General features: G+C 34.1%; 1 protein-coding gene and 1 pseudogene across 1 annotated transcript; both read left to right on the forward strand.

The window, feature by feature from the left end:
* Window positions 1-295: 295 nt before the first annotated feature.
* Window positions 296-4,829, forward strand: LOC112516806 (annotated as a pseudogene).
* Window positions 4,830-18,168: 13,339 nt separating this feature from the next.
* LOC112517211 (serine/threonine protein phosphatase 2A 57 kDa regulatory subunit B' kappa isoform-like) lies at window positions 18,169-21,473 on the forward strand. Its single transcript, XM_025124573.1, has 3 exons — window positions 18,169-18,196; window positions 19,062-20,242; window positions 20,915-21,473. Exons 1-3 carry the CDS (start codon window positions 18,169-18,171, stop codon window positions 21,278-21,280), a joined length of 1,575 nt encoding a protein of 524 aa, XP_024980341.1. The 3' UTR covers window positions 21,281-21,473.
* The last annotated feature ends 1,246 nt before the right edge of the window (window positions 21,474-22,719 follow it).

Consider the following 22,719-nt stretch of genomic DNA (forward strand, 5'->3'; position numbering starts at 1 on the left):
ATAACTTTCATATTTAATAGAAAACAATGCAAATGATTAATATACCCTTAATAATTAAATTTTATTAGAAAAAAAAAATAGAATTTTCCTATTGCTTTAGTTTACACGGTTTCTAAGAATTGCATGGTTTTCATTTGAACGTGACTATATTGGTTGTCGTTTTCTAAGAATTGCATGGTTTTCATTTCAACATGCCTATATATATATATATATATATATATATATATATATATATTTTGCAACAATTCGGCTTCAAGAATTCGATTTCAATTAATTAGCAACATTGGTTGTGGTTATGGCTGCCACTGCACCATTCTTTCTCCAAGATTCTTTCACACACCATGGCATGACATTTAACAAGCTTGAAGGTACAACAAGAACCATGGATGTGTGTGGACTTATTAACACAAAATACGCTTCTTCTTGGCGAGTTAAAGCAACTCCTGCTACCAGAATTGGTGTCATGGACTGGAGCACAATTACAGCTAATTTCTTGACACCGAAGATGATGTTAGACCCGAAGAAAAAGCTTCCGAACATGGTTTCAAATCTTGGTTCGGGAAGAATGGTTCAAGACGGGTTTGCCTTTCGACAAAAGTTTTATATTAGATCGTATGAAATCGGGCCAGATGGAACAGCTTCGCTAGAAACACTAATGAATCATTTGCAGGTATATATTTATGGTAAACTTGTGATTCAATAGATCCGATCATTTGCTGGTATGGGGAGAACTAATTAGTTTGTGGTAACTGTGAGATCCAATCTCAATCATAAATCAACGGATAAATTAGGAAATTAATAATTACGGTAGTTTGAGTTAAAATTATAATTAGAGGGCATTTTATGTATTTTAAAAAAAAACTCCTCTCTCCTCTCTCATCTCTCCGACCTCCAATCTCCGACCTCCGGTGAAAATTAATCCGGCAGGTACCAAATAATCACAAAGATACACAATGTGATACCTATTGTGATATATTGTGATACCGTTATGATACCAACTCAAATCTTAGAAACAAAGATACACAATGTGATACCTATTGTAATACACAATGTGATACCTATTATACTCTGATACCGATTTCACCGGAGGCCGGAAATTGGAGGTCGGAGAGAGGAGAGAGGAGTTCTTTAAAAATACCTAATATGCCCTATAATTATAATTTTAACTCAAACTACCATAATCATTAATTTTCTAATTTATTCGTTGATTTGTGGTTAAGATTGGACCTTACAGTTACCACAAAATAATATATATATATATATATATATATATATATGTTTTTTTTTTACTCTCAATCACTTCACAGGAAGCATCCCTCAATCATTTAATGGCAATTGGGCTCTTGCGAGATGACTTGGGTTCACACCAGAGATGTGCAAGAAGAACCTAATTTGGGTAATGGCAAGCATGAAATTGGTAGTGGACCATTATCCAACATGGTACAACGCTCATCTTCTTTTTTCTTTCTTTTTTTCATTAACCTGGATATCTAACTCGCTATGTGAGCCACCATGATACAACGCTCATAGCGGGCCAACATGGTACAATTCTCATAGCGGGCCAACATGGTACAACGCTCATCTTCTTGATCTCTACATAGTATAGTCTTTGGGTTGATTATGGTTCTATCGAGATGATATTGTTTTAATAGAGTATTAGATTACAGATCCAGAAACTTAATAGTTTCGTAAAACACCCCTTTGCTTAACGAAACCATATGGAACTTTTCAAGTTAACATTAATATTACGCAGGGCCCTCTTGGGGGAGGGCGACACGGGTGCATGCCCAGGGACCAAAAATATCAAGGGGCCCAAATTTTTTCCTTAAAATACAATAGTAATCTAAAAAATTTTAATAAATTAAAAAAAAAACCCCAAAAAAATTGTAGCATATAATGAGCAAAACGAATTTAGTAGATAATAAGGGCATAAAAATATATCAACTAATTACATTCGAAAAAAAATAAAAAAATTAATTGGTTATTTATTATATGCTATTGTTTATTGTCTCTCTAATTTTTTTATCTCCAATAAGGTCTAATAATATTGGTTATTGCTATCTCTATATGTTTGACTGTTTTTGTGCGTCAACAATTCAACTTTAAGATCATGTGCTTGCTATTGCTATATATTTTTGTTGGATATTTTTATCGATTTCTGTTTCTATTGACTATTGTTATTTGGTTATCTTGTTCTAATTGTTTTTGTTGGCTATTGTTATATATTTTTGTTTCTACATAAAATATTTTACTATTGTTTGACAATCAATCTATTGTTCTTATAATTTATGACATGTTTCATGGTTTGTGATTAATGAATAATTTTTTTTCTACTAGATGTATTTAGTAATGTCTCTTATATATGTCATGTTCCATAAATTTTTAATCTTGACATCTTATTTTAGTTGAGCAAAGAAAGAAGGAAGATAGAATTTAGATATTTTCATCAATTGTTTGACTTATATCTTTCATTGGGATTCCATCACACTATAAGATTCTATTTAAGTGCTCAAATAATCATTTGTTGAACTTGCATATTATATGTTTAATTCATTATTTATTCTTATTGGATCTCAATGGATCATCTTTTCTTTCATATTTTTATTGATCCTCATTTGTCTACTTGTATAGAAAACCTTGATAATATTATTTATTATTGATGTCTCATTGACCCTCATGATTACTTCATTCATAGGAATTCTCTTTTTGTATCAAAATAACACATATTTCTTGTTATTAAGCTTTCTTTCCTCACTAAATTATTAGCATTTCTTGTACTCAATTTTATATGGAAAAAAAATTATTGAATTTTTTTCCGTACTCACCGAGGGTCACTACAAGAAAAGTGAATTCTGACGATGCACTTTTTAGAGATGAAATGTTTCCGCTACAAGTTATAGCATGTCGTTGTTATATACTCTTTTTTATTATAAATGAACTTTTTGCGACGACAAAAGTCGTTGCCTTATTTCTTGCAGTGGGCCCTGTTTTTACGTTCGCTCATGGCCTAAAAAATGTCGGGAACGGGCTTGATATTACGCCTTGATTATGTACTTGGGCATGCCATAATTCATCTACTAATTACAGGGGTGACGTTGTTCAAGTCGATACCTGGAAAGCTGCATCGGGAAAGAATGGCATGTGTTGTAATTGGATGTTTTCCGATTGCAAAACAAACGAGATGTTAATACGAGCTTCAAGGTACATATAAACCTTAAATCTTGCTATATAAAAACAAGGTTGATTGTGGGAAAACTTGCTTAATTGTATTATTTTGCAGTATTTTTGTGATGATGAATAAAGAGACACGAAGGTTATCGAAATTCCCAGATGAAGTTCGAGCTGAATTAGAGCAGTACTTTATGGATACACCGCCTATCGTCAATGAAGATGCAAAAAGATGGTCGAAACGAGATGATCATAACATTTTTGACCATGTTCAGAATGGTTTAACGGTACGTGGGTCATTCTGATCTACGTTTCAGAATTAATATTGCTTACATAACCTTAACATATTGATTCTTTGATATTTAGCCAAGATGGAGCGATCTCGATATTAACCAACACGTTAACAACGTGAAATATATTGGATGGATCGTCGAGGTACGTATTGGCTTAATTAATTATAAGTACGAATGGCGTACTTATGCCCGTGCCATGCGAAAGATTAATTCACGGCAACGAAATTTGTTTTATAAGATTCGAAATTTGTCTAAACGTTGTAATAGACTCTGGTATAGGATTTAAGTTTATAGAACCAAACAATTATGTGTCATATGTAGTGGTGTTACACTAAGTTAACTGGACACTTTTAAGTGTCGTTTCTTATAAGACATTTTTTATACGGAGCTTACACTACAACAAAATCGGGTTTATAGGACACTCTCAATTTCTAAGCGTCCTTATAGACCTCTTTATAAGACTTAGTTTATAGGACCAAAAAAATAAATCGTCATATCTAAAGGCGTTGTAATAAGTTTATGTGACACTTTTAATATAAAACGTCCTATTAGCAACTTTATAGGACACTATTTGAAAAATTGTCCTATAAAAACAAATATCCTATAAAAAATTGAGTTTATAAGACATTTTCTCAAAAGTGTCATATAAAGTTGCTAATGCGACATTTTGTATTAAAAACGTTCTAAAATACTTGTTAAGACGGCCAAAAGTGTCATATAAACTTATTACAACATCTTTAGATAGAACGTTTTATATTTTGGTCCTATAAATTAAGTCTTATAAAGCGGTCTATTAAGACGCTTAGAGATTGAGGGTGCCCTATAAACCCAATTTTGTTGTAGTGTTATGAACACATTTTTACATGACACATGTTTTTGTAAGACATTTTTCAAATAATATCATATAAAAAAGACTAATATAACAGTATATTGATGAACAACATCCTAAAAAGTTTGTTATAAAGCCTACAAAGCGTCATATATCAACTTATTATAACACTTTTACATGGAACGAACAGTTATTTGGTCCTATAAACTTAAATTGTATTTAACAGTCTATTATAACATTTAAACATATTTATATTGTGATGATTAGATATCTGGTTGTTATTGCAGGGTGTTCCGAAGCCAATCCTCGAGAAGTATGAGCTTGCTAGCATGGCTTTGGAGTATTGTCGAGAGTGTACAAAGGACAACGTGTTGCAGTTTCACACTTGTATATTGGAGAACAACAATATTGGTGGAATAGCTGATTCCAACCACGTTGATTGCCAGCATTTGCTTCGACTTCAGATTGGAGGTGGTGATGATGTTGGCAGTAGTGGTGGTGAGATCTTGAAAGGTAGGACTCGATGGCGGCCAAAATGATAGAAACAATCAAGAGATAATAGGAGCATTGGTTCACGTGAGACCAGTCTGTTTTCGTGAGACCCGTGAGACCATCTTTTTACACTTATAAAAATACTGATATATATGTTACTAATAATAAATACATGAATCTTTATTTAGTCACGTGTGTGTCTTGCTTATAAGAGAAAACCGAGTTGTGATATCTAACCTATATATATAAACAATGATCTTATTTACAAAATTATTCGATAAATAGAAAAACGAGCTACGTAAATTGAAAAAAATAACATTCAACGATCATTTTATCTGATATATTTAGAAAAACAACTGTCTTTTCAGTTAACTGTAACAAATGATATTATTATTATAAGGAATCATATATATTCACATGGGTGTTATAACAATGAGCAAGCAAAGAGACATTGCATTATTAATATATGATACTCCCAAATAGAGGTGGCCAAAAATCGGTCTCGGGCCGGGCCATAACTGGTTACGGCCGATCTCGATCAAGACAAAAACATTCCATAACCGGTCCCTCCATAACCGGTCCCGGTTCCGGTGAAATTCTGCATAACCGGTCAAGCTTACCAGTAACCGATTAAGCCGTCCGGTCCCGGTCCCGGTCCCATAACCGGTTACGGCCGGTCCTTTGCAAAAAAAATATTTTTTTTCTTCAAATTTTTGGTAATTAATAAATTTATATACATATATATATATATATATAACAAAACATATTTTTAAACGTATTTATAAAATTAAACGTATTTATTTTTAATATGTTATTAATATGTTTGTAATATGTTATTTTTAATATGTTTTATGTAAATACGTTTAAAAATATGTTTTGTTATATATATATATATATATATATATATATATACACACGTTGACTTTTGTTGACCGGGCCGGGCCGGTCCTATAACCGGTTACATAACCGGTTCCGGTCTTAACCGGTCTCGGTCCTAAAAAAACGTTAAAATCCATAACCGGTTCATAATCGGCGGTCCACAACCGGTCCATACCGGTCCCGGGCCGGTTCCGGTCCCGGTTCCGTCCTCCGGCGGTTACGGGCCGAGCCGGGCCCATTTGGCCATCTCTACTTCCAAACAAGAATTTATCCAAATAACATTAAATACTTATGTTTATTTTTTAATAGCAAATACACTTTTTTTTTAAATTTTGTCATATGTCATCATAAGTTAATTAACAATGGTTTTATTGTCAAGTTATTTCATATTTTCTGAATATATACAGATATATATATATATAGATGGATTAAAATAAGAATAATTAACTTATGAAAAATACGTATAATGATAATTAAATTATATGTGATTTATAACACTTCCAAAAAAAATGACATTGACATTGGCACTTGACCCACCATTGTGCACACAAGTTTCACATGGTCTTGGTCCGCTAGTTGCTGACCGGTCATCAACGTCCTTGTGAACTCCTTGTAAACTAGCTTGTTGTAAAACGCATGTGATTTGATCATTCTCGTAAGTTGACTCTCTTCTCATTCCATCGTCCTTTATTTTTATATATATATACATACATTATATATATATACTATATTATAAAGTATTTGACAAAAACTCTTAAAAACTACTTTTTATGCATGAAGTATTGTTTATTGATGTATATTACTTAAAATTCAATATTACAAGTAGATTGTGCTTAAGTACAACTTATTAAAGCTCTATCTTTGAGTTTTTGTAACTAACTGCAGATAAACATAATCAAATACAAGATAAATATCTCATTTTAAATATAAAAAATCTAAAATATAATTAGAATAATCATTAAATTCTAACAGAATACTTAATTATTATCTTTTTAAAAGTTATATTATATTAAACCTAAATTAAATTATAATTAAAAATTTTGAATTAAGAAAATTACACAAGAACTGTTAAAAAGATATATATAAAAGGGTGGATTTAAATGAAAACCAAAAAATTTGTATATATATAAAAGGGTGGATTTAAATGAAAAACCAAAAAAAAAAATATAAAAAGGAGGACAAAATTTGTTCATTGATCAAAACTTAGAAAAATTAATCAATAATTAAAACATAAAAAGGTTACTTGAGAAATTATTAGGTGCAAAAATGGAAGTTAAGATTTACGCCTACCATATTTGACTTTTTTTTTTAATTAGAAAACTTTTACCCTTTAACTTTTAAACTAAAGTATCTTTAAAATAATTAATATTTTAATCAAATAAATTACATCAAAAAATAGAGCATTTTATTCTCTTCGATTCGACATTCATCTTGATATAGTTTTTTTTTTATTGTTAACGTTTTTTTACGTCAAATAGTATATTTATATAATATTCATTAGAAATGTTCATGGATGTTCATATGTTTATAACAATTCTTTAATATTTTAATTCAGAATTACCAAAATTATAAATTTTTTAATTTATCTATTGATTTGTGGTTGAGATTGGACCTCACGGCTACCACAAACTAATTAGTTCTCATTTGATTAGACCCCTATATGTGTGTGTGTGTGTGTATAGAGAGAGAGTGAGAGGAAAATTCAAATGCAAACTCAATTTTCATTGTAAATGTGAGAACTGATCTTCGTCTTTCATTTTATTTGATCAAACAACTCACATTAAATATAATTTTTAATTAAAAATATTAATTAAGGTGATTAGGGGTAAAAAGAGCATTTAATTTCAATCCATGCCTACCTTTTTTGACTTTTTCTTTTCTTTTTCAATTAAATTTTTTACCTCCTTAAAAGTTTAAAATAAATTATCTTAAAAATTACTAATATTTTAATTAAACAAATTAAATAAAAAAAACGAGAATTCTATGCTCTTCGATATGACGTCCATCTCGATATAGTTTTTTTTTTGTTTTAACCGTTTTTACATGAAATGGTATATATGTGTTATATTCATTATGAATATGTACGTTCAAACGAGTACAAGAGCTCGACACCGTAAGTTCGTACTTGAACATCACCTTCTTCAGAACTTTCTTCAACGTTGTAAGGCATCATGTTCTTCATCACTGTAACCTAATACCCATCAAGACCGATCGAGAACCCATCGAGACTGAGCGAGAACCAATCGAGAATGGTCGAAAATCCATTCATTGACTTATTGTGTGTTTATATGTGTTAAACCATAACCTACCACCTTCATTTCCCATCAAGAACCTATCAATTGATTTTTTGTTTGTGTGTAAAACAATGGACTATCACTTTCACCTTTTATCGAGAAGGATCGGCAACCCATCAAAACCAATCAAGAACCCATCGAGATCAATCGAAAACCCATTGGGACCGATCGACACCAATCGAGACTAATCAAGAACTCATCCATTGACTTGATTTGTGTTTGTTTTTGTAAAACCATAACCTACCACTTTTAACTTTTATCGAGATGAATCAAGAAATCTATTGAGACGAATCGGAAACTCATTCAGATCAATCGAGAACCCAATAACGAAAAACTAAAGTATGTAGAGTTGAAAGTGTAGTATATTCATGATGAATAATATGTATATGCATGATGAATATTGTGGTGAAAATTAATATTTATGATAAATATCATACTAATATAAATACTAGAGAGTTATTGTATCATACATAAATATTCATGATGAATGTTACAGTAAAAATGTATATTCATGATGAATATCATACTGATGCATGAATCATGAAATACTCGATTTTTTGATGTAAATGTATTTGATTAAAATATTAATTATTTTTAAAATAATTTAACTTAAATATTAACGGGGTAAAAGTCTTTTAATAAAAAAAAGAGAATTAAAAAATCAATATGGTAATCGTAAATCCTAACTTTTTTTTTGCGCTTAATCACTTCTTAATTAACATTTTTATCTTTCAACCATAAATTAGTTTTCTAAATTTTGATAAATAGCCAATATTTATCCTCATGTTCATGATGAAAAATAAGTTTTTATTTGAAATCATCCACACACACACATACACACACACACACACACACATATATATATATATATATATAAAGAGAGAGAAGAGCGATCAAATGCAAACCACACATATTTGTACAAACCGTACAAATCACCATCATCCGTCGATTTCATTGTATAATCTTATGAATTTTTTTTAATGAAATTGTTTAATCTTACGAAATTGTTTCATATAATACTATTTTTGATGAAATTGTTTTATATATGGTTATGAAATTTTAATGAAATTGTTTCATGTATTTTTCTAAAATTAATATAATAAAAATGATAATATTCATGATTAACACTCTCTACAATAAAAATAATTAATCAATCTTTCATAATTACAAAAAATGAACAAAATGAAAAATTATAATTAATTAAATAAGATTTGTATGGTTTGTACAAATATCATGGTTTACAAAGTAAACCTCATATATATATATATATATATATATATATATATATAAAAGTTGCTTTCACAAACAATTTTAAGTAACCATATTTTATTTTAAAAAAAAAAGTAGACACAAACACTCAAACTCACATGCTAAGCTTACCATTATGCATTTACTTTGCCAATTGTTGACAAATTGGTTCTCAATCATGAACCAAACTTTGCTATCTTATATACATAAAGATAACACTTTATAATTTGTAACAAATAAATATACAAAAAATAATTATCTTTTATTGATTCATGCATCTTCAGTAATTTATTATATCATATATTCAAAATCCAACCTAGAGGCTGTTTATCTAAATGCTTACTCGGTAAGTGCTTACTCTTAGGAGTCAACACCGTAATTTACTTTCTAGCTAAGATTGTAGTATATCAAAATGGTATCATGTGCAACAATATATATGACAAACGTTTACCCGAGTAAGAATCGTCACCTTCACTTACCGGGTAAGACTCTCTATCCTTATCATCGCTCTTACCATGTAAGATAATTGGGTCTTGTCATGTTCGTGGAGTGAGGAAAATTGGCCGGTAAACACCCACCGGGTAAGCGTTTAGTAAACGACCCCTTACTACTTTTGGAATCTTCTCAAAACCCGTAGATAAATCATATAGAACAATAATTCATCCAACAAAATTACGATAATTTTTATTTTAAGATATTGTAAGTTTCTGATTTTCGTAAAATTGTAATGGATAGAATATTGGACCGATATAATCCATGAATTTTATGCAAGACGTCTAATTCATATAGATCGAACAAATCTTCTCACTTCCCAAATTTTGAAATTTTATGGGTATCATGTTCTTTTTTAACATCAAATGAAACATGTGTCGTGTTTTTTCGTACTACATAATAGTCTGTACCACAAACATAATATATATATATATATATATATATATAGGCTCATTCAAGGGAGAACTGACTAGTTTGTGGTGACTGTGGGATCCAATAATAATCACGAATCAATAGATAAATTAGGAAATTTATAATTTTGGTAATTTTTAATTAAAATTTTAGTACAAGGACATTTTAGGGGTTTTTTTTTCTCCTCTCTTCTCTCTCCGTCCCCGTCTTCCGGTGATACCACATTGTGATATTCAAGCACATATAAGATGCATTGTGATACCACTGTGTTACATATCTGATCGACCAGACAAACAACCTCAATGTGATACCCAAACAAATATAAAATGCATTGTGATACCACTGTGGTATCACCGGAGGACGGTGGCAGGAGACAAGAGGACGAAGGTCGGGAGACGGAGAGAGGAGAAAGGAGAGAAAATACCTAAAATGTTCTTGTATTAAAATTTTACTAAATTACCAAAATTAATAATTTCCTAATTTATCTATTGGTTTGTGGTTAAGATTGGACCTCACGGTTACCACAAACTAATTAGTTTTCATTTGATTAGTCCCCTATATATATATATATACATATATATATGTATAGAGGAGTGATCATATGAAAACCGCCCTCATTTGTGTAAACCGTGCAAACCACCTTTATCTGTCGATTTCATTGTTTAATCTTATGAAATTTTTTCATGAAATTATTTAATCTTGTGAAATTGTTTCATATAATACTTTTTTTATGAAGTTGTTTCATATATGGTTGTGAAATTGTTTCATATAATATTTAATGAAACTGTTTCATATATTTCTTTAAAATTAAAATAATGAAGATGATAATATCTATGATTAACACCCTCCACAATAAAAATGATTAATCAACCTCTCATAATTACAAAAAAATGAACAAAATGAAAAATTATGATTAGTTGAATGCGGTTTGCACGGTTTGTACAAATTGAGTGGATTGCATTTGATCGCTCCCCTATATGTATATGTATACATATGTGGACTGTAGGATGTTTCTTTTGAACGAATTGATTGTAGTTTCTTAATTACATGTAATTCACATTACTGTTTTACCTCTAGAGCGTAAAATCGTTAGGGATCGATGAAAATGGGGCAAATATTAGGCGGGTTATAATGCAACCCTTGATCTTAATCCCGGTTTAATCCCCTCTTCCCCCGACTTCCCCTTAATGGATTCGGGGGGGGGGGGGGGGGGGGGGGGGGGGGGGGGGGGGAAGGATTAATTACCGGATAGGTTCAAGAATCCGTTGGGTACCCATTTAGTAAAAAAGAGTAAATTATTTTTTTCGTCTATGTGGTTTGTTAAAAATTGCAAGTTTTGATCCTTGTGGTTTACAAATTGTTCGTCCGTATGGTTTGTAATTCATTGTTATTTTTGTTCTTATGATTATAATATTTTTGTTGTTTCGGTCCTAGTGGTTTACAATTCTTTAATTTTTTGGTCCCTTGTAGTTAAAAATATGAACCACAAGGGTGGTGCCTGATTGGTTTGAGCTTGGCTCCAAAGATCAAAAAGTACCAGGAGATCTCAGGTTCAAATCCAAGGAGGAATAAAAATCCCCTCATGGCCACAGAGGTTCAAATGCGGTGATTCCGGACTATCTGCAAAGCAAGTGGTCGCCCTGGAATTAATCAGCTCACATAGCGGTTGGATGTCCAGGTTAATCAATATATATATATATATATATATATATATATATATATATATAGACTTGGGATCATGTGAGACCCGTGAGACCAGCATTTTACACTTGAAACTTCACAGCAAAATACTGTGAAGGTAACTTTTTAAAACCTTCACAGTGTTTTTGCTGTGAATGTTCGACTTTTTTTAAACCTTCACAGCGTTTTTGCTGTGAAGTTTACGTGTAAAATTAGGTCTCACGGGTCTCACGAAAACAGGCTGGTCTCACGTGAACCCAACCCTATATATATATATATATATATATATATATATATATGAATTAGTCTATGAACAAAAATCGCAATTTCTAAATCATAGGAAAGAAAATCGTAATTTAAACTATAGGGACGAAAACCGAAATAATCAATAAACCATAGGGACAAAAACCATAATTTACTTAAAAAGATAATTAAAAATAATGTATTATAAAATAAATCAACACTAAACTAATTACGAATATTGAATATAAATATATTTGTTATAAATATATATACTCACACACGTATATACATATATTAAACAACAACAAAAAAATAAACAAGGGTTGGATTAGGACGGGTATTTGTAACACCCTAAAATCTGGAAATAACGATTAATTTAAAATTTTCAATAAAACATCAAATACAGGGTAAATTCTTTTTTATAAATCAATAACGGATTCCCTTCAATAGCAAATCTAGATTTAACATTAACAGTTAATGAACCAAATCTTACATAAAGTCTAGGTTAAGGTCGGGTGTTACTAAAACCAAATAATAATGGCTATCTCTGAATGCAGAGAAGTCGTCACCGGAAAGCTAGATCCTTATCGGGCCCCTAACTAACACTCAATTCATCACACTGTCGCTAGAACTATTCTCAAACAAGGACCTGATACACATGCCGACAAATAAAAAAGGTTACGTTTAATGCCTAGTGAGTTCAAGTAGTTTTCATCTTAAATATAAAACGGTAAAACTGAAAATATGTTATTCAAATCACAATTTCCAAAATGAAATGTATTTAGCATTTGTGTATTTAAAACACATTTTTATAAGATATTCTTGAAGATCCAAAATTTACTAGCAAAAAGGGTTAAAAAAAAACCCCTCAAATCTCCTGAAATTGGTCAAAGTCCATGGGTGTGTAAAATACACCAAGAGGGATGTTTTAGGAGACTAAAATGAAGTAATTTGACAAGTTTAGAAAAGTTAGACGAACTCACAAATGGGTTTTCAAGAAAACCCCAAAATATGGTCAACAAGGGTGGAAAGATGATGAAAAAGATGAAGATCTTGAATTTCAACCCACAAGACTTGAATCTCTAGTTGTCAAGCTCTTAGAATTTCTGCAAGAAATCGATTCGGAGGAACAAATTCTCTTTGATGGATTAAGTTAAGTGATAGGGAAGGGGAAGACGAGAATTGAGTTTGGAAACAAAAATAAGGGTTTATAGGGCAAAATAACAATCAAAGCCAATTTTCTGTCCAACTCCCAGGTGTTAATGGATTTTTGCCCTGGGAGTGATGAATTTCACCCCGAGTGTGAAGATTTTACCCCGGACGTGAAACTTCTCCAAAAAAATTAATTAGTTTGTTTCTCACCTAAAACATTAGACCAACTCAAAATACATACCAAGAGTTATTCTAAAGTCGAAATATAAATATGGAACTCAAAATTATACGCACCAAAAATTCAGGTGTTACAGTATGGGAGGTGCAACTAATGTGCAATTTGACCTAAATGAGTGCACAATCAAGCCCAAAAACCATCTTGCACTCCTTGAGATACCAAGCAACAAATCTCATTTCAAGGAGGCTGTCGAATTTCTGAAGAACTCTATGATCGGCTATGCTCTGACCTTCAAGCCCATTGCCATCAAAGAATACCTGACCAAATTCTGGTACACGGCTCAGGTAGTTCAATCATCCGAAGACAAGGGAAAAGAGATCACTAGAATCTCCTTCAAGATTGATGACCTTTTTGCAAACTTTGGACCAACGACTCTACGCTTAGTGTTGCAGCTTCCAAAAATTGCACCCTATGTCGTTGAACCAACCACTGAAAAGATAATGGAGTTCCTAGATGCCATCCACTACAATTGGCTATCAAAGAAGGACTCGATCAAAATCAACAAGTCCCTGTCAAAAGTGGAGAATAACAAGATGTCAGCTGTCAGGAGCTACCTCTTCTCTCACTTCGTCTAGTGTATGGGAGAAAAAACTAGTGGACATGATCAAGTTAGTAGAGTACCACTCAACACTGGCTACTATGTGATCTACAAAAGGAATATAGATTACACTCAATTGATCTTTGATGACTTGTTCATCAAGATCAACAAGAGACAGAGGGAAAAGGTCATTCCCTATACACGCTTCCTCAGCGGGTCCTTTCACGAATCTTTAAGGACAAATACCCCACTGAAAGGGACGTGTCGCTGTCCAAACTGGGCCAACAAATCCTTGACCCCAAAGTCAGAGACACAGACGTCGGTCTTTTTTAGGTATGTTCCCTCCTTTCTCTTTTAAATCTCAAACTTCTTTGATTTGTGAAACTAATTCACTGAATTTACCTTCAATGATACCTAATGTTTCACGCTCTTCTCTGAAAAAGACCTTTTGACGCCCCTCTTAGTCCTTCAAGGAAGGCTAAGAAAGCCAAAAGGGTGAAAACCATAACTCTGAGGGGAATATCTCGACAGGTTATACTCTTTGAACTTGGACTCAGCACTCAGGCACCTGCAACCACCACCACCACCATCTTTTCTACAACAACTTCCCCAGTTGTAGTCGTACCAATGGATGCTTCCATAACAACCACCTCAGTGACTCAAATCACTGAGAGTATGATTTAGTGCTCACCATAGCCTACCTGCTGCACATGATCAATGTCTTTATGCCTTCAACTATCGTCTCCCCCTCTCCATCATTGGTCTCCACTACACGAGTTGATGAGGTACCAGTGATTGTCCCCACTAGTGTTGAAGCAACAATGGGCATAGGACCTGAGGATGCTACTCATAAGCAACCTCAGCAAACAAATGTTGATCCTCATGACAGCATTGATGAAACTCTCAGGATTGATCCTTTAGACAATTCTGAAGAACCCTCATGTACTTCATCTTTACCCATCTATTCTTTAATTTCTAACCATGAGCTCCTCAAAGCTCTATATCTTACTTCCATTTCTAATATTTCAGGTCCTTTTTTGAAGGAACCACCCTCAGCCGATAACTACAACATGGTTGAGGATGTAAGCCCCTCGATATCGTCCTCACCAATGTCCAAATAATGACATCCAGAGTTGAGGACCTCTAGGCCTCCATGTTCTCGGCTAAGAAGGACCTCTTCCCTTTCTGTGGTGATGTCTCCAATCTAAGGCATGAGGCCACTGAAAACAATAAAGTTGTTGCTGCTCTTCACCAGTCCTTCCGTCAACATAGCAAAGGGTGAATCTGAAGTTGCAACAGCACACTGATCTGCTCCAGCAGATTATGTCTTCAGTACAAGGCCTACCTACTCCAGCACCATCCTTCCAAAGTGTTGATCGTCAAACATTGGAGATGGTGGTTGATTACATGATCAAGCAGACAGAGTCTTCCAGCAAATTGGAGGTTGAAATCCTTTGGTTACATCAACAACCTCTCCCTCATTTTGATGATGACAAAGAGGAGAGAAGGAAGAAGAACAAGCTGAAACATAAGCGAAAAAGCTTATTGCAAATGCTGAATGACTTCTCTATCCATCCACTTTAGTTGCCCATCTTGCTGATATGAAGGATGAAGAGGAAGAAGAAGATGAGGACGAAGAGATTGATAATGATGCTAACATCGTAAAAAATGTTGATGACAATAACGATGATGAGAAGGATGACTTCTGCATCTAGAGTGCACCTACCTCCTCAATCACTCGCGGAATCTCCTTATTGGATCCCTCATCGAAGGGGGAGACTCAGCAACAGTCTTCCTCCAAAGGAAAGGAAAAGGAACAAAATGAAGTAAGTCCTAACTCTCCATTCTCTGAAGACCCATCACCTCTCCCTATAGTATGCATATCTGAAACCATCCTCTTCCCTCACCCAATAAAAAGCATACTCTTTCCTCTTCCATTCACTTTTATTACAATAATTATTTCCTTTGTCTCTGCACATACCTCTATCTCTCCATGTGATTCCTAACCAACAATGGATCCCTAAATCATCTTCCATGGTTCGTCCTGGATGACTCTTATACTGAAGAAGATGAAGACATTGACATTATTCCAAGATCCTCATATTTCACTGTGTTATATTCAAAGCTGAAGAATCAGCTAGGATGAGATCTAGAGCTGCATCAAAGAGTTGAACTCTATCAGAGTAAAAGTTCTTCTTCGTACCTGTGGGGATGAGTTCAGCTTCCTCTCGAAGAATGAAAAGCAAGAAGTTATTCAGGCTCAACAAGAGATAGAGAGGCAACAACAACTAATGAAGAAAAGCCTAGATCTTACAAGGAGCCTGGCAATCGATACCCTAGATGAAGGGAGGGTCACCAGAATCAATCGAATCGATGCTCAAGTGGCACTGTTCGGAAAAGCTGAAGAGGACAAAGCCAAAATGGACTCACAGGTGGAGAAAGAACAAGAACAAAGGCGGTATAGACTAAAGGTTGAGCTTTGTTTGAATGCTCATAAAATAACTAAAGTAATTGTAAATGGAAGGAAGAAAGAGAGAAAAATCTTAGTTACCACCACCATCTTCAGGGATGATACTAACTGGATCACTGATTATCCATCCTTCTTCTACAAATACGGCTTCCATGAATAGTTGGAAATAAGACAAGCCATACAAAAGTCCAAATACAGATACAAATGCTAGATTGAGAGTAAATTGAACAAACTCTTTGACAAAGTCTCCAAAGTTGTATCCATCCCTCCTCTACAACAAAGGACTTCAAGAAAAAAAAATCAGCATTGATGAATGACCTTCCTTCAGAAATGAACATGAAACAAAGTTCTCAGCAGATGTGATCTTTAGAAAAATAAAAAATAGTTTGGAAACTTAATCATTCAAAAATAAAAGACCAAAAACCAAAATCAACCATGATCAATAACTGGAAACTTTAAGAATCGACAAACAAAAACACCCTATAGCGAATCAGATCTAGCAAACGGAAGACCCTACAAGTAATTATAACTCTGGTTTGCTAGAAATTGCTTGTCGTTTGTTAAAAAGTGGTCAAACTAATAAAAGCCCGAGGACGAAAAATCATAGTTTACTCTTAATTTAAAAAACCTCTAATAAAAGTCGATAAACATCTCCAACACCTATGTTATTTTAAAATATTCTAAAGATTTAAAAAAAACGCTCCAACAACTTTGCTAAAATCTTCTTTAAAAAGAGAGAGAATAAAAAAAAAAAATCTCCAAATTCGAAATAATAAAAAATATATAACATATGTGTTAGAGATGCTCTTAAATACATCTCCACGAGCTTTATTATATTTTCTTTTTCTAAAATCAAATACTGAAAGTCAACATATTTTAAAAAAATTACATCAAACTTTAATAGGTATTATTATATTTTAAAGAATTTAATATTAATTATATTATTAAAATATTCGATACATTTAGGGGTTATTTGTTTACCTCTTAATAGTTACATTAAGATGCAGCATCTGAATCGTTAAGAGATGAATCTTGTTTGGCAAAAAAAAAGTATGTCTCTTAATGGTTCTAAGACCCTCTGAATGATTTTGTATCTCGAGTCTCCCTTAACCATTTAGTGCTCTAATTTCACCATAAACAATTACCAAACAATTATATTTCCTTTTGCATTATATCATAAGAGTCTCTTAATCATTATGACCACTTAATCATTATGTATCAAACCATTCATGTCAAATAGCTCCTTAATAAAATATTATTTTTATTTTTTAAAAATAATTAAAAATATAGAAAATATTTTAAAACACCAGAGATCCTGTTTTAGCATAAGAGTTAGAAATTCCAAGTTAAAAGACTGTGTTTTGCACAAAGTGGTGATCAGCCTTGCTTTTGGAAGTTCCAATCAATTAAAGCACTTTTTGCTTTTTCAAATATTAATTTCTTTTTGTTGGAAATTGGTAAATAAATAATAATAATAAATAAATAAAGCAAAAATCAAGAACCAAATGGGTTTTAAAACTTCAAAACACCACAACACAAAAATCATAAACAGAACCATTTCTTGGATCCTTACAGAAACACAGAAAAAGAAAGCTGGGCTCCATTTTCACCATTTTCTCATTATTACATCTTCAATCTCAAGATTTTAACATCATCATTCTCTCTCTCTCTCTCTCTCTCTCTCTCTCTCTCTCTCTCTCATATTTGCATGTCTTCTTCTTCCCTCTAAACTCAAAAACCCATGTCCATTTTTGTCCCAGAAAGCCCAGGTATATTCTCTCTCTCTCTCTCTTCCTCTCTCTCTCTCTTTCTATACATATATATATGTATATGTATGTATAGATCTTCTGTGAATAGCACCTGATTGTCCAGTGCTCTGACTTTTACATTATAATATTACTGTCATCTTCAATCTTTTAATGCAAAGACATGTTGCTATTTGACAAAACCCTACTGCCATTATCAAAAAATTGAAGTTTTGCTGACATATAATTGTTAAAGTTGTTGCCTTTTTCTTCAAAAATTTGGGGGTTTAGGGCTTTTTATGATCTGGGTTTTCTTACCAGTTTCTCTTTCACATTTCTTTCTGGTAAGCTATCAGATCCTGATCTGGGTTTCAGATCTACACATTCTACTCTTTCCTTCTTACCTTCATTTCTTTTTTCTGTTTTTGGGTGTGTTTCAGATCTGTATATGTGTTTTGATGTGGTATGAACACAATTGGGGGTTAGGTTTTCTTCAAAAGTACAAGATTTTGTTATGAGATCACACATCATAGCAATTGGGTGATTGCTTTTTCAGTGGGTATCTGCTTCTTCTGTAAGATTTCAAGATTTCTTGAAATAAGATGAGATCAGGAGCAATGAGTATCAACTTTCTTGAAAAAGTTCAAGTTTTTCTCATTAAGAGATGAGATCATGATTGAAATTGTTCTTGAATGAACACATGGTGTTGAATTTGGGCAAATGATTTGAATTTATTTTGGTTTTAATTTGCTTAGTGGAAACAGAGTTTGGAATTCAGCTATAAATCAAGCTTAATCTGTTTCTGAATCAGATTCTTGATAGAAATACATGAATCTATAGATACATCCCTTTGTCTCTAACCCTACTGTTTCGAAAACACTGATTTCAGGTTTGTTATTGGCTGCGAATTCGACTATTCCTACTATGCTTAAGCAAATCCTTGCGAAACTCCCTCGGAAATCATCGAAATCGAATCCGACGTATTCAGACGGTAGCAATGCTGCTACTGATTCGGGCAACAATGGCAGCTTCACCAACACCTGTAACGTTATTTCAAGTCGATTGAATGTTGTTAAAAAGATGTCGTCTTCGATCTTTCCGACATCCGGTGGCGAGATGATCCAGCCTCATATACCGTTTAAGGATGTGCAGAGCTCCGATAAGCCGAGGCTTCTTATCAGTAAGTTGAATCTTTGCTCTAACGTATACGATTTCGATGATCAAGATAAAGATAACGCCGAAAAAGATCTAAAACGCCAGGTTTTAGTCGAGATTCTTGATTTTATTGTGTCCGAATCCACAAAACTCGCGGAGCCGGCCATGTCGGCTATCTGTAAGATGTGTGGCGATAATCTTTTTCGAGAGTTCCCTCCGAAAAACTCGGCTCGTTCGCCTCGCGGCGAGACGGAAGATGAAGATCCGTGGTTCGATCCGGCGTGGTCTCATTTACAACTCGTTTATGAAATCCTCCTACGATTTGTTAGTCTTAGCTCTCTCGATCCAAAGATCGCTAAACAGTTCATCGATCACTCGTTCTTGTCGAGGTTACTCAATCTCTTTGATTCCGAGGACCCACGAGAACGCGAGTGTTTGAAGTCGGTTTTACACCGGATTTACGGCAAATTCATGGTCCACAGGCCGTTTATACGAACGGCTGTCAGCAATATCATCTACAGATTTGTTTTCGAAACCGAAAAACACAACGGCATTGCGGAACTACTGGAGATTTTCGGGAGCGTGATTAGCGGATTTGCATTGCCGTTGAAGAAAGAACACAAGACGTTCTTGTCACGGGCTCTGATTCCACTGCATAAACCAAAATCCGTGGGAATGTATCATCATCAACTAACGTATTGCATCGTTCAGTTCATCGAGAAAGAACCCAAACTAACGAGCGTCGTGATTAACGGGCTGCTGAAATATTGGCCCGTAACCAGTAGTCAGAAGCAGTTGATGTTCTTGAGCGAGCTGGAAGAGCTGCTCGAGCTCATTCGTAGCGATGAGTTCGAGAAGGTTATGGTTCCGTTATTTCAACGTATAAGTTGCTGTCTCGATAGCTACCATTTTCAGGTAATGTTCAAGTTTTCGGGCGTAACCATTGTGCAAAGTTTCTAAGCTTTTAATTTGACATGGTAGTTTGGTAATTTATCAAGCTTTGTCCGGTCCTACTCTAATTGTCAGACCAAATGTGGGACAAGTTTTTTGTGTCATGTCTTGTACTGTCCTGCATACCAAACACATCCGAAGGGCATTCTGGAAGAGGAATCCAACGAGGTTTCACATATTCTTACATGGTATCAGAGCAAGGTCTACCACTTTAGGGACTCGATACTCTAAGGCAATCTATACTCGTTTAGCCCCCTCTCGACGCTTTGAGACATATGTACTCATCTAGCCTTAGTTTTTTTTTTAAGTATATAATATTTATATACGGCAAATAGAACAAATAAACTCACTCACCCTCCTCATCTTTGGTGAGGTTTGAACCTCTGACCTCATAGGAGGCGAAAGGCTCACATACCGCTAGGCTAAAGGCCCTTTTGGTGTCTAGCCCTAGTTGGAGGGGGTGTGTTAGGGTCCCACATCAGCTAGTCTTTGATCATTTATCCTCAATATATATTGGAACCTTCCTTCTCTCCTGGGTCTCTTTTGGAGAGTAATCTAATAGGGTTTCACATATTCTTTATAGGGTTAAACTGTATTATAACGAGTTAATCCTGATCTTGTGGTAATAACATTCAGGTGGCCGAGCGAGCGCACTTCTTATGGAACAATGAACACATACACCATCTTATAATGTGTAACCGACAAGTGATCATGCCTATCGTCTTCTCGTCTTTACAACGCAACTCCAAGAACCATTGGAACCGCACTGTGTTCAACCTAACGCAAAATGTCATGAAGATGTTTCACGAGGTAGACGAGCCGTTGGTGGTTTCATGCCAAGGCAAGTTCGAGGAGGACACATCCGCCACCGCCGCAGTGGTTGAGAGGCGGCGCTTGACATGGGAGCAACTTGAGAAGGTTGCCGGTGGCGGTGGTTTCGAACCGGTTTCGGTTCTAGAGAAACCCGCCGTCGCCGCCACCGCTTGTGTCGTCTCGTGCTAGGGGAAGTAGTCGGTTACGACTTTTAGCGGTCGTGAAGGCTTCCGATGTTTGATATTTGTGTTGGTGCACTTGGGCAAGTGTGGTTTTTGTAGTTTTTGAGAGTGTTGTTGCTCTCATTTCAACAATGTTGCTATGTATATCAATGGTGTTGTCTTATTTCAATCAGCAACTTCTTTTACGCGTTTTATAAAGATATATATATTAAACTGTTAGGGGGTGTTTGGTTCGTAGAATGATTTTTGAATGAATGGAATATGTCAAAGGAATTGGAATGAAATGTTATCAGGTTTGACTAAGTGTTTGGTTAGCATGAATGTAATGTAATCTGTCTAATAGATTAGAATCTGTCTGTTTGGTTTGTAATGGAATGAGAATGGAATGATGAAAAAAAGGACAAAATACCCTTTCTTTGAAACAGTAAATCATATACAAAAATATGTCAAATTAGTAATATGAAGCAGTAATATGATGTAGAAACAGTAACAAAATCGATGCAGAAATTAAAGTATAAACCGGAAGCGGAGATCGAAGTATAAATCGTAAGCAAAAGTCGGAATAGAAATCGAAGTATAAATCAAAAGCAGAGATCAAATTATAACTTGTGAGTAGAAATCGTAAGCAAAAATCGGAAACAGTAACAAAATCGAAGCAGAAAACAGAAATTATACGTTGAAGATAACAAAAATCGTACATGCAGTCTTTGATCAATGAAGAAGATGAAACAGTCGTTCAAAATGAGAGAAACCAATGGTTCGATAGATTGGAACTTGGAAGTAGTAGATGAGAATGGAAAAGGTGGAATGAGGATATTTTTGTCATTTATAAATTTTTGGATGGAATGGATTTCAATTCCATCTCTTTTACGAAGGAATAGTGAAATCCCTAAATGAGAGAATCTTTGGACTTCAATTTCATTCCGTGGATAATCAAACGTTAGAATGAAATTTATTGACCATTTCAATTCTATCATATTCCGGCAAACTAAACGCCCTCTTACGGATTGAGGACCGGTGCTAAAAACGTTCGGCCGGCCCAAAGACCGGTTGTAAGCAAAAGCTCATTTTGGTCATAAATTTTGAACCTAGGACCGTCCTTAACCGGATAAAGCCCGAAAACTGTTCATTGGTTAGCCGTAGTGATGGCCAAACCGGCCTGGCCCGGCCCGGGACCGGCAGGGACAACACTTTTATCCGAAAAATTTATTATCCAACAAGTCATTTAATTTTACGAAGACCAATACGATTGGGCAAGGTTGATGTCTTGCATGAAAAAGAAATTATTAAAATATTTTATGGGCATTTCATTTGCTTTTCTTTGTGCTGTGGCGTTAAACCCGTATTTAAATATTGTCGGTGTTGAAGTTTTAATTACACAAGTATGTGTGGCTTTTGGTTTGGATACCGCTACGGATAATTCTTTTCCAATGGAACAAAAAAGTT

The sequence above is a fragment of the Cynara cardunculus genome (assembly GCF_001531365.2).
Source record: "Cynara cardunculus var. scolymus isolate 2C chromosome LG 8, CcrdV1, whole genome shotgun sequence".
Classification (NCBI taxonomy): Eukaryota; Viridiplantae; Streptophyta; class Magnoliopsida; order Asterales; family Asteraceae; genus Cynara; species Cynara cardunculus.